This window comes from Porites lutea, chromosome 4, assembly GCF_958299795.1.
Source record: "Porites lutea chromosome 4, jaPorLute2.1, whole genome shotgun sequence".
Classification (NCBI taxonomy): domain Eukaryota; kingdom Metazoa; phylum Cnidaria; class Anthozoa; order Scleractinia; family Poritidae; genus Porites; species Porites lutea.
The window spans coordinates 47,380,672-47,393,178 of record NC_133204.1 but is presented as its reverse complement, the minus strand read 5'-3'; the positions used below and the strand labels follow the sequence as shown (position 1 = coordinate 47,393,178).

The window sequence follows — 12,507 nt, the reverse complement described above, 5'->3', positions numbered from 1 at the left end:
GTAGCAAAATTCAGCTGAACTACGTAGCTCTGGTATAGGTCAAGGGTTCCAGGGTCCCAGCGGCACATCCCCACCCAGAAATTCCTAAAGTACCTCCTCCCCCCCCCCCCCCCCCCCCCCGGGCTCGAACCACAAAACCGGAAACGCGTAGGCCGCGGAATAATGAGGCTTGGGGACTAGATTGTTTTCTTTGGGCGCAGGTTGAATGATATTACCGGATCAAATCTTCTCCGCACCTCTCGGCGTTTCTTAGACTGCAAAACAGTCCGTATTTTTGCGTATTCAAGCACGCGCGAGCAGTCAAACAAAAGGTCTGGAACGAGGATGAAAACAGAGAGCGAGAATACGGTCGGCATCACGAACAGACTTTTTGGCTATTTTACAGCTAACGATATGCGATTAACTACACTGAGACCGGTACCCTATGCACAGTCTGAACTTCGCGGAGTAGCTTGCGTAGCAAGCGTTTCCGCGCAAGTTCGTCGAGAACGTCGGGACGAGAGCAAAAGAAGAGGAACCCTTGTACCTTTTTTTTTGCTCCCGCTCTAACTTTTGTGCAATGACTCGATTGGAAACGCTTGCTACGCAGGCTATTCGCGGAGGGAAAAAGCCGAACAGCTTGCAAACTGTTCGCAAGACTATTTGCTGCATTTTCATGTGTTTTTTCTAGCCGGATTTTTGAAAACGTTACCGCCAAATGGACATTTGGTGTGCAGCAGTTTGTTTTCGGCCAAAAACTATCTCCAAGTAACCATTATAAAGCTAAGAGTGCAACCATTGCTTTTTTCTCTTCTCCTCCTTTCTTCTTCCTCGCTCTTTCACGTCTTCTCCTTTCCTTTTCCTTCGTTGGTGTGAGCCAATCGGACCCAAGAAACCTACCTTATGACGCATTTCACTCAAATGACGGTAAATTTCGTTAGGTTGGTCGTCAAAACATCGCCGGCTAGATATACATGTTTATATATCGATTTATTTATTTTTCCTGAGTCGCGCTATACTTGAATGCCGTGGATTTTTTAGACTTGCTACAAGTCGACCGCTTGGCTAGCGGAGCGAGCCTTTTTTTTTTTTTTTTTTGAAGTCTATGGATTTTTTATTTTTGGTTTTTCGTATTGCTCTTACCGTGCAATATATTTTCTTATTTAAAGAACATACTGCCCCTTTCCCACGGTTTAGTCATCTTGTGCGGGCCCTTTGTAGCTCTTTGTCGGTCTAAACCAAGTCTCAGATATAAAAGCTCCGCTGCATAAAAATTAATAATTATTGATAATTTGTTAATTGAAGTTGCGCAAATAACATCAGTCCTGAATGCGGATCCCGTCCATTGCCGCGGCATCGGCGGTAAAGCACACCGTATTCATCTATCCGAAAGTCTAAAACGCCCTTTATTAAAAAAAATGGACTCACCTTTTTTCCACGGTGTAACTTGTTTTAAAGATATAATTAATTCAGCGGTAAAAACGCAATAGTTCGAATTAATACAACGTAGAATTAATCATTTGGGGGCTGTCGGCACACTATTGCGTTTTCGTTTGAATGAAGCATACAATATGTTTAGGCCTTCCGTCCACACACAGTACGCTGAGCGCGTTTTCATCGAAAACGCATCTCGATTTTAAAACACTCTTGAAGGTGGATCAAAAAGGAAAACGCATACATATCGTATTGGTGTTGCATACGCAAGGGAGAACGTTTTAGTGTGGAGAGAGGAAAACGTATCAAAACGGTAGTGTGGCATGGACGCGAACCGAGCGATGCGTTTTCAGTGTGGATGGAGCCTTAAAAGTTACCGTAAAATCCCGAAAATAAGCCCCGGGGCTTATATTTTTCAAAGGCCCTATTTGAGGGCCTTATTTTTGGAGGGGTTTATATTCGGAGGGGCTTATCGATTGGGCAAGCCTTATAGTTGGAAGGAAATTTACCGTTTTTGCTTTCTTTTACTTTGTATTTGAGAGCAATTTCCAAGTACAAGCCCCCGGGGGGGGCTTATATTTGGAGAGGCAATTTAACGGAGGGTTTTTTGCGTTACGAGTTTGGGGGGCTTACATTTGGAGGGGCTTATACATGGAGGGGCTTATTTTCGGAATTTTACGGTATGTCATTTCTGGATGGTAACGCTAAAGAAACTTCGGGCTCCTGCTGCTATAATTATTTCTTTCCCTCTTTTTTTGTCACAAAGTGGAAAAGGTATCATTTGCTGCAGAATTTCCGTTGCAAAAACTGCGCTGCTAACGCACTTGCGTTTTAGCTTTACATAAATGGCACTACAAGACTCTGGGTTCGCACCATGTATCAGGTATTAATCCAAGACAATCTTGGATTCTGTACATATTCCGCCCTCTAGATTCCGGATACCAGCTACGACAGCTACTGGATTACGGATTTATTGCTGGCACTTGGATTCCGGATTCAACAAGGAAATATTTTCGGGATTGCGGATTCCACTACGTTCAAGCAAACATTTCTTGGATTTCGAATCCCGATTACAGTCGACTCCCGATAATTCGAACCTTCAAGGGAAACAGAAGAAAGTTCGAGTTATCGAGGGTAAAATTTTGATATAGAAAATGTTCTGAAGGGAAATAAAAATTGCTTCGAGTTAGCGGGAGGTTCGAGTGGCGGGAGTCGACTGTACCTTAAATGGGGCGAACAGGTGGATGGAGTGCAGGGTGGGGTGGGCAGGGGGGTGTTTCACACCCCATATCCGCTCGTACTCGCCAGGAAAACGCGAGAAAATAGCTTCTGCCAGGAGTCTTTGACTCCTGCTTCTGCTCCACAGGCCACACTAGTACTTAGTAACAGCAAAACTGCAAATCAGGCACCAGGCCATGTGTAAAAAGCATGCATTTCTACGAACACTCTATTCTGACCAGTCCCTCCCTTGTTTTCTATACAACGGCCGGGTCCCGATAGTATCTCAAACCAGGAGCATGGGCTCCTGCTCAAACGAACTTGAATTATGAAAAAACTTTGGGATCAGAGTATTAGGGCATGAGTTACTGCGAAATACCTGACCACTTGAGGCCACTTCATTTACGTTTGTAGTTACGCTTTGTGGAACGAGTCATAACACATATATGCCTTTCCGTCATACTCAACGAGATGCTAAATCTCCACGAAAGAATGAGCGAAACCGCACCCTTTTTTTTACTCGACGCACTAGTGCTTTTTCTTCCCTGTCTTTCTTTCAGCATAACGCGATCATTTTGACAAGGGATTATTCGTAGCCTGCGTAGCAAGCGTTTCCAATCGAGTTACTGTGCGAAAGTTAGAGCGGGTCATTCCCCTCCCCCCCCCCCCCCGTCCTTTCCTTTTTTTTTTTTTTGCTCTCGTCCCAACTTTCTAGACGAACTTGCGAGGAAACGCTTGCTACGCAGGCTAGATTATTCGCTGTCAGTCAGCGTAAAGAAGGGAAGTCGTGGGAGGGAAAATACTACAAATTTTGCAACCGTTTGCGTTCTTGGCATTAGATTCTCGGTCAGAACTGGCATAGCCTGCGCGTGTGGCAGGCGTTTAGTGGAAGGACTGCAATTCCTGCCTGGAATGCGCGGGCGTATATCGCGAACGTAAAGATGCAATCACTCAGACCTTTTTCAGTAACTACCAACATACTTCTCACGCCATTTAGCATCTTACAGCAAAAGGTTATCGAAAGGTAAATCCTTATCTTTAACGCGACTTAAATTCCTTCCTAAAATGACAATCACTAACTTGTAGATTGATTCTGGGACAAAAAAGTAAAATGCAACGCGTGGGACAAGGGAACATCAACATGTCGAACTTTTAAGGCCGATCTGGTTTTCGTCAATTTTACCAGATTATCTACCGAAGATGAGATTAGATCGGCGCAAGAATTGTAAATGAACAGAGGTGTTTCGGCGTTTCGCATGCAAAAGCCGCCACACTTTCGATTTCCTGTCGACTTTGAGAAAAAACATTAATTCTGCTAGAAACCCAGGGAAAATAAATTTTCTACGGTCCATCTTCCGGGATCCTTGCTTCGACAGCGGGTAATAATCTAGCGGCACATAACAACAATATTAAACATTCCACTGTTATGGATAGTTTTTTGTGTAATATTCGTCACAACGTACTTGTATATGATAAATGTAAAGCCGTGAAATCAGCGAAAGAACAGAAAAATTTCGCGCCTTTTGAGCGCACGGAAATCTAATGCCGGTATGCCTTTAATTAAGGTAATTGTCCGTGACATTTGGAGCGTACAACGCGTGCAAATGTGAAAAAGCCAAGTCCAATCTTGTAAAAATCTATTTTTTCACCCCATTGAGTCCTTTGAGTCTGAAAACTTAAGAATATCTCGTTGCCTTTGCAATAAGGGCTTGTTAGGGATGACAGCGATCCTTCGCCAGTAATGTAATTGTTGTTTTAAGTTTGAATGCTAACTTGTTAATGAAAGGTCTCCACCTCTAAAAAAGATAATGCATTATCGCACCTTAAGCGTGGGAAAAAAGATGTATCATCAAGCTCAGAAAAGTTTTGACTTTGACAGATGGGATATAAATAAAAACCTCACATCATGTTCTTTCTTACCCGAACTGATTGCTTTTTAAAAGTGATTATGTTACCAATTTTATGAGGGATAATTACGGATTATAGTAAACCGATTGTGTAAAGCTATAATTATAATACTTGAGACTTGGCAAACAACTTTTCCTAATTTTTGTTTTCTTCAAAAAATTATTTCTCTTAGAGTAAAAGAAGTGAAAGTTTTAAATTTCAGAGGAAAGATGTAGTTGTTTTTTTTTTTTAAGCCAGGATGCCTTGAGTGTACTCGAAATTTTTGCCATCCGCGCCCCGGACAGCCGTCCTTTTTCCTTGCCTGTCAAGCGGTACTTTTTATCTATCGAAGCTGAGATCAAGCGATAATCTACTAGTTTGAAAGCAGGTTGGGTAAGCTATCAACAAAAGATAAATCAAACCAGCACTCTATGCAGGCCACCCAACCCGACAAAAAACGAAGTCGTTTATAATAATTACATAGAGATATCAATCGAATTACTTGCAAACCTAAGCTTTAACTCTACAAAATTTGAATGTATTGCACCTTTAATTGTCGGATTACAAAAGTTTTGTTTTCTTCAAAGCAAACTTGTTTGTGTTCCTCTGGGAAAACTTGTCATTTGTATTGTTGCAGCTGTTGTTGTGAAATTGACCCTAATTAAAGCATAATTGGTGTGAACCCGGGTATAAATTACTCGCAATTTTGTGGTCGAGATCCAGTTCCCACGTGCAAGCCAAGGGTGAGACAGAACGTTCTTGTTTCGAAATGGTAAGAGAGTTTAAGCAGTCATATTCTTGCATATATCAGTATATCTCATTTTCGGAAAAGTCTGGCTCTTTAGGGAATGTTTTATTGCACTTGACTGGGTTTCCACTTGGAAATTGTACCGTCCCGAACATCAGCAACATCGAGACGATCGAACGTGATGTGCTGACTTGGCCACTTGGAGGCCTTTTGTAGTTGGAAAAAATGCTCTGTGATCAGTAACTCATAATTTTTGTAATAGCAACTTCGTATGAGAACTTGGTGGAGAGATTATAAATATTTGTGCTTTTCTCTTTTTAACAGGACAGTCAATCTACGTACCTCTTTGGTAAACGATTCAAAAACCGGCTGTTTGTGGGGGGATTACCAGTGGACGTAAGTCAATACTCTGCTTTTTTTAATGGTCGATTTTATATTTTAACGCCTAAAAAGGTGGATTTGGCGTGCCTGAGATGTGAGAGTCATGAAGATGCTAGAGTAGTTGCCACTTAAAAACCACGGGAGGCCAAAATGATGACCAGTGATCGCATTTGCTGAAAGTGGAGAAATCCCCCGCGTTTCGACTGTTATGTCCAAAGTGTTTGCGAGTTTACTCAATTGCTATATTTGAAGAAGTATTTCTAAAAATTTTGATTGATTTTATGTAGTTTTGCTGTCCTTTCGCAAACAAGGCTGCTTGTTTGATTTGGGTCTGTTACGCGCGCGCTTGCTGGATCTCAAGAAAACAGCTTTAAAGATATCGAAAGAAACGAATACCCTTTCAAATCGCTTAAAACCGAAGTTGCTTCTTGTTTAGGTTCGATAGAGGTATCATGAACTGTGAAAATTTTTAAAAATCCCTTTGAATTTGGGGATAAAATTTAGCCCGGGTCGATTGCTGTAAAAATATTTAAGTTTCAATCCTCTTGCATGAAGTGATTTGCTTCCGGTTGGTCGTCTTAATAATTTTTTTGTGGGATTGAGATTGTCATTATCGTTATCCCAACAATTTTTGAATTACCAATGTAAAATAAACCTTGTTGCCGGCGAAATCTTTTGTCATCTTAGTCTTCGGCGATAAGCCATTATTGTAATTATGCATCAGAAAGCGCGCCGATATTGGCGCGCTCTAATTATTCGCTACATCCGAAAGTGCTCTTGGGAATGTAAAATGGCGGGCGCAAAGAGCGGTCTGCATGAAGTTGGATGGGAACAAATTGGATTTAAAGACAAAGACTGTTCATACGACATCATGTCTTTCATTATGGAGTAGAAAATTGTTTTGTTGTTCTTTTTTAGAAGTGAAAGTACTCGTGGCCGCATCCTGATTTACCAAAATGTATTTTTTTTGCAGACAACAGCGCAAGAGCTCGCAGAATTTTTTTCTCATTTTAGCGTGGTTATAGAGGCAAAAGTCATCTTTGACGAACATCAAATCCCAAAAGGGTAAGAGAGATCAGTCAGTAAATAATTTGTCTAAAACTTTGACACACAACTCTACAGCCCTTTGATAAAGGCCCAAAAAATTGCCACAGAAGCCAGGAGAAGGTAACAAATCTCACCAACGTATCATATAAATTTAAACTTACGTACTTTAGACAGAAAATAATTCTCACCAGAAGAACAAAGTAGCACAGAAAAAAAAGAAATTAAGACTGAATCCACCAGGAAATTCTTCTTTACAGTTTTTAAGGTCTAAAGAGGTAATTAGTCATCTGCAATGCATCAGTCAATTCCAGCTGTGCCCAGTGCCCCCCCCCCCCCCCCCCTCACCGGCATTACTAATTTTTTTTGCCTTGATTGGCAAATTCCCAGGGGTGATGACTCCTGAGCTGTCAAAACCCGCGGGCTGGGGATGAAAAAAGAGGGCAAATGCCTCATTCTCCATCAACACTGCAACATTTTTCATTGATCGCACAGTCAAATAGTGCCGTTTTAAACATTTTCATGTGCGATTTTTCTTGCAATTAACGTCTTCCCTTGTAATAGCGCTAGGATTCTAATAATTATTAAGACCTCACGATGTGACGACATGCACCAGTTTATGGTGTTAGTATTGCTATAAAAATATTGTCATTAAACAGCGCTGTAAAGTTATACATTATGAATAGTTTTATAAACATGAAAGAATGTTCTTCAAATAATATCAACCAAAATTTGATTCAATAACCAATAAACTTGGCTTTGTAATTCTGCCTTGATAAGCAATGAAGAAATGCGTGCAAAAAATAGAGAACATGCCTTTACAACCCTCTTCAACCCTCTTCAACCAATCTGCTTTTTTTTCCAGTAAAATCTTCAGTGTAGTTAGATTCTGATAGGAAACTGTGTGCGTGTTAAAAGCTCAGGAATGGCCCTGGGGTTGGCAAATGCCCGGCCCCCAGGCAGTGCAAAATTTGCAAATGCCCCACCCTGGGGGGCTGGGTGCAGCTGGAATTGACTGATGCATAATAACACCAAAGAAAATTTCTTTTGGGAGTCCGAGAAAATGAACGTCAAATTTCATAAGAATTGTGAAAACACAGGTATAATAATTCTAAAAATTTCATGTGTAAGATGTAATTTTGTGAAATTTGACATAATTTCATTTTCTCAGGCTCCCATAAGGAATTTCTTTGGTGTTGTTACAGATGACTAAAAACATCTTTAGCCCTTGAAAAATGTAAAAAAAGAATGCAAAATGCTTTAAATTATTCTAGTACAAGGTTTTTGTCCACTGAGAATTGAAATTACTCAATTTCCTGGTGGATTCTGTCTTACACACAAACATAGGAGATAAAGACTAGCACAGGAGGAAGGGCTCTTTCTTCAGCACCAATTATTGCCAACGAGCAGCCTTGCCGCCAAGTGTGTTAAAAGGCAATTCGTATGGATTTGTAAGTTACGCATGAGAAATTGTCTTTGATTCACAAGATCAACTTCTTCCGGTAGGACTGGCGGATAGTCTGGTGAACAGAGGAAAAGAATAACCTTATACAATGTTTATTATTCTACTGTTATTCACCAAATGTCTGTATAGAGTCTGTTTAGTTCATAGGAGAAACAGTTAATAGCCAGCTCTGCTATAAATAATAGACCTTTAAATCTTTATTTTACAGGTATGGCTTTGTAACTTTTCAAAGTGAGGAGGACGTGCGTAATGTCACAGAAATGGTAGGTATTACTTATGGTCTCTCACTGCAAACATTACAGTGTGACCACTGTAACCAGGGCCACTTTGACAAAGTTGACCAATCCGATTACAGGAGAATAACAATACATTCGAAGAAAGTTGGTTGTTGGCAGCTTGTAAAAAAAAAACCAATAATTTACCCGAAACACGAAATTTGATATTGATAGCAAACATTATTAGGGAAAGCAAAATGTTTAGAAACTCCAGACATTTTTCCAAACTTTGCATACAACACCCAGAAGATATTTCTTTGACACAAGCTGTATTTTTTATTTTGTCATCTACCAGCATTTTCTTTGCTCCTATTTCCTTGCTTTTCAGAAACATGTGACCGCAAGTCAAAATTATAACTATCATTTATGTTTTTCGTCTCCGTCATCCACTCTAATGAACCTCTCAGGAAACACATGCTTTGTTCAGCGGGTTCAAAAGGTCGTGTCTGTAGGTTGCAATTGGTTGATTTAGATCCATGTTGTTTGTTTTGTTTCACGGTAGTTATGATTGACAACTGACTTTCTCAGAATGTATTATTATTTTTTGGTAATCCAGTTGGTCAACTTTATCTAGTTGGCCCCACTGTAGTTATCCCACTGGAATGAATAGCTTGTGGCACAAAATAATTTATTTTTGCGGGAGTTTATTTTTGGATAAAGGTGATATTTTGTGTTTTGCGGGAAATATTTTTTACAGTTATGACAGATTGTTTTTTTTTTACCCAGTACCCAGTGCCCAGCATTGACAATGTTTTTGTGTTTTTGAGTACATGCAATAGAAATACATATTTCAAACATGGTTGAACCAGTATTTCTTTGTAATATATCACTTTGTTTTTGAATGAAAGAGACAAGTTGTAATTATTGAACAGACGCGGTCTCTTAGTACTGTTTTTTTGTGTAGGGGATTCTTTAAGTTAGAGAATGTTTACTCTGGAGTAAATTTTCTCAGGAATTGTGTTTGCTGTTTGATTTTTCTTCTTCTTAATAATGCATATGATGAGCAATTTAAAATTTTCTGAGCCCTGTATAATGAAAGGGATTTTTATAAATTTTATTTCTAGCAGTTTTCATTTCTTTTTAATTTATCCTTTTCTCCAGACCTGTCACCCTTTTGAATTTATATGATCTGTGTTAAATTTTCACAGGGGACCCTCTTCTTACGTAATAAGAAATTGAATTTAGGCCCGGCGGTTAAGAAGCAGGTAGGATTTGCTTTTATTTAATATTTCTAGTCTGGTTTGAAAAGAAACGCATGTGGGCTATTTCAGTAATTAAACAAGTCTTCTTGAGCACTTGAAAAGAATTGACTTTTGTCCTTCGTGATGTTTACTACAGTATTTGTATTATGTTTAAGCTGACAAAATGTCTATTTAGGTACATGCATGCAATTATACGTTATAACTATTGACCATTGTTGAACCATCCTTAGTGTTTTGAGTGGTCACTTTTGTGTTTTGCTCATAAATGTTGATGGCCAATACCAATTGGTTGAATTGGACTGCATTTCGTAACTCAGCTTCTTTGAATGGTTTGTTTAAAACTAACAGATGTAAATTTTTTTGCCCCATTGTAATTTTATTATTGTATATTTGTTATTATCGTACATTTAGACAGAATAGCCCCATATAGAGGAGTTGTAATAAAGTGTATGTTATGTTATGTTATGTAATGAAGTTGCTGTGGCTGGATGGAGACCCTGTGAAATATTCAATGGTGAATCCGTTACTTTTTGTTTTGGCTTATCAGAGAGTTATTAATCCATTAGCAGTGGTATAAAGTAGATTTTATTTTCTTTTGTTTCTACAGGTACCCACTCCTGTGGTAGAGAACTCGGAATTAGTGGTTGGTATGTTTCTTTTCCTCATTGCTCTTCCTTTTTTGCTATAAAAATCTTATTACTAGACAAACATTTGACTGTGGATGTTGTGGTTCAATTTCATCCTTGACTCTAATTTTTTTTTCGTTTTGTTTCAAGGTCACTATCATAGACTACCAGTGTACTTAAAAACATTAGTGATATTAAAAATTTAAACTAAGGATAAAACTGGACCACATTATAATATGAACAAGAATAATTTTAGAAAGACTTTTATTTTCTTACTTTATTTTATGCCATTCATTCTTTTCCTTTAGTTTCTGACAACATGCGAGGGGAGTTTTTCTACCCATGCCCAGTCAGTGCAGTTCCTGTTAATCCATACCAGGTAATTTTCTGAAAGATTTCAGTGCAGCAAAATGATTTTGCTCTTTTTAAGTCGGTTGGTTGAAAGTGTAGGGTTTCATTTTGATGCCAATGTTTCTAGTATTGTAAAACTTTGTTCATGAATGGATGCTTTTAAGGCTGGTTTTTACTTGCGTTGGACTCGTAAGTGGAGTCATAAGCGCAGCAGAATTGGAGTCAGAAGAATCTTAACATTTCCATTTTCCTCCAACTCTGCTTACGACTCCATCTCTGGCGTTCTACTTATGATCTGAGTCGGAAGCATAGGGAAAAGGATTAATGATCATGAGTCACCATGCACGTTCCCCCTTTATGCTTTGTGGTTGGTTTAGTTCGTCTGCTTCTGATATGGTAGATTAGTTACTGCAGATCACAAGGCAAGGGCAATGTGAAATCAAGAGAAGTAATTTACGAACGGCACACATTTTGGTTACAAGTGTATGTTGAACTGCTTAAAAAATAATTCTAACAATATGCTTGACCAGAAAGCTTTTTCAAAAGTGGTAACCCAAGGTCATGGAAAACTGGAAAAGTCATGGAATTTGAAGACCTCAAAAGAGAATTTTTAAACCCTGTTGTAGCTAAAGCTAAGCTGATTGTTAAGCTAAAGCTTAACTGATTGTTTCCATTCTCTAGGCCTGCCATCCAGTTCCTCATGCATATTATGCACCCTCAGGATATGTTAACATGAACACTGGTAAGATTCAACAGTTTTCGTAGCATTAGAAAATATTAACATAGGTTGCTTCATTGTTGTTGAATAAGAGGAATTTCCCAGTAGAAAAAAAAATATAGTTAAAAAGAAAGTCACATATTTTTTTGACAAATCTGACCTAGAGCTGCTAGAAATGCCTTTTGAGATGAATTAAATAATTTTGTCCACTTACAACCTGTAACTTTGTTTTGCAGAGTGGAAACAACCTCATGCTCCACCTTTTTTAGTCAATGCGTCATCAGGCCATACACATACTGTAAGTTTAAGCTTTAGTCCACTAGACATATCCTCTCCCTGGCTTTCGACTCTGGAAATCTTATTTAATGCAATTTTCTCTGGACATATAGTATAGGCACATATCCAAAGTCAGAACTGGTTTGCCTGACTAGTTCTTTTGTAATTAGCTCTTTTGAAAGATTTTGAAAAGCCCATTTTTTTTGCCCGGTATACTATTCTGGAAATAGACTGACAAGGCTTGATAGTCCCTATAAATATTGTGGAATATTCTCTAAATGACATAAATGGTTCAGCCTGCTTGACGTTTTAACTGACATAAATTTGTCTATCTAAGAGAGCTGTTAAAATAACAACAAAAGACAGGGGGGGTACTTGGGTTAATTTTTGCTGGGTATGTGCCACAGGCCTCTCAGAGCCCTTACCCCATTATAGTCTATTCTGTGGACAATTATAGACCCCATCTTTGTCACTTTTGGGCAAATATGTAGTTTTCACAATCCCAAATTAGTCACTTTCTATGTTTATGAATTGACCCATTTTTTAGATTGAATGAAGAACACTTTACTTTTCATCTGTGGTACAAACATTCTGGTACGTTTCTAACCGTAAATATGAACAACTCTCTTACCCCAAAAATCCAAAAATGTGTGACCCCATTTTAGTAACTATCGAAAATGTAATCCCATTATAGTCAATTCAGTCGTGAAAATGTGACCCAATCCAGCAGCACATCCCCATTAGCCTCTTAAAAGGAAGTACCCCCCCCCACACCCCACCCCCCAGGATGCATGCTGACACAACTATTTTTTTTATGTTTAAGATGTTTTTCCCCATTAATTAACCGCTTCTCCCAATTCATTTCAGATGAGGCACCCAAGGAGACGTGCTCCAAGATTTCGA

The 12,507-nt window shown here is 39.0% G+C and overlaps 1 protein-coding gene across 1 annotated transcript in view; it reads left to right on the top strand.

Moving 5' to 3' along the window:
* The first annotated feature begins 6,452 nt into the window (after window positions 1–6,452).
* LOC140935968 (uncharacterized) overlaps window positions 6,453–12,507 on the top strand; it is an 8,007-nt gene continuing 1,952 nt past the window's right edge. The window contains exons 1-8 of the mRNA XM_073385547.1: window positions 6,453–6,712; window positions 8,365–8,419; window positions 9,580–9,636; window positions 10,241–10,280; window positions 10,568–10,638; window positions 11,292–11,352; window positions 11,565–11,626; window positions 12,472–12,507. The exon at window positions 12,472–12,507 is cut by the window's right edge and continues 1,952 nt beyond it. Coding sequence (XP_073241648.1) covers window positions 8,417–8,419; window positions 9,580–9,636; window positions 10,241–10,280; window positions 10,568–10,638; window positions 11,292–11,352; window positions 11,565–11,626; window positions 12,472–12,507 — 330 coding nt within the window. The 5' untranslated portion in view covers window positions 6,453–6,712; window positions 8,365–8,416. The remainder of the gene's footprint in view (window positions 6,713–8,364; window positions 8,420–9,579; window positions 9,637–10,240; window positions 10,281–10,567; window positions 10,639–11,291; window positions 11,353–11,564; window positions 11,627–12,471) is intronic.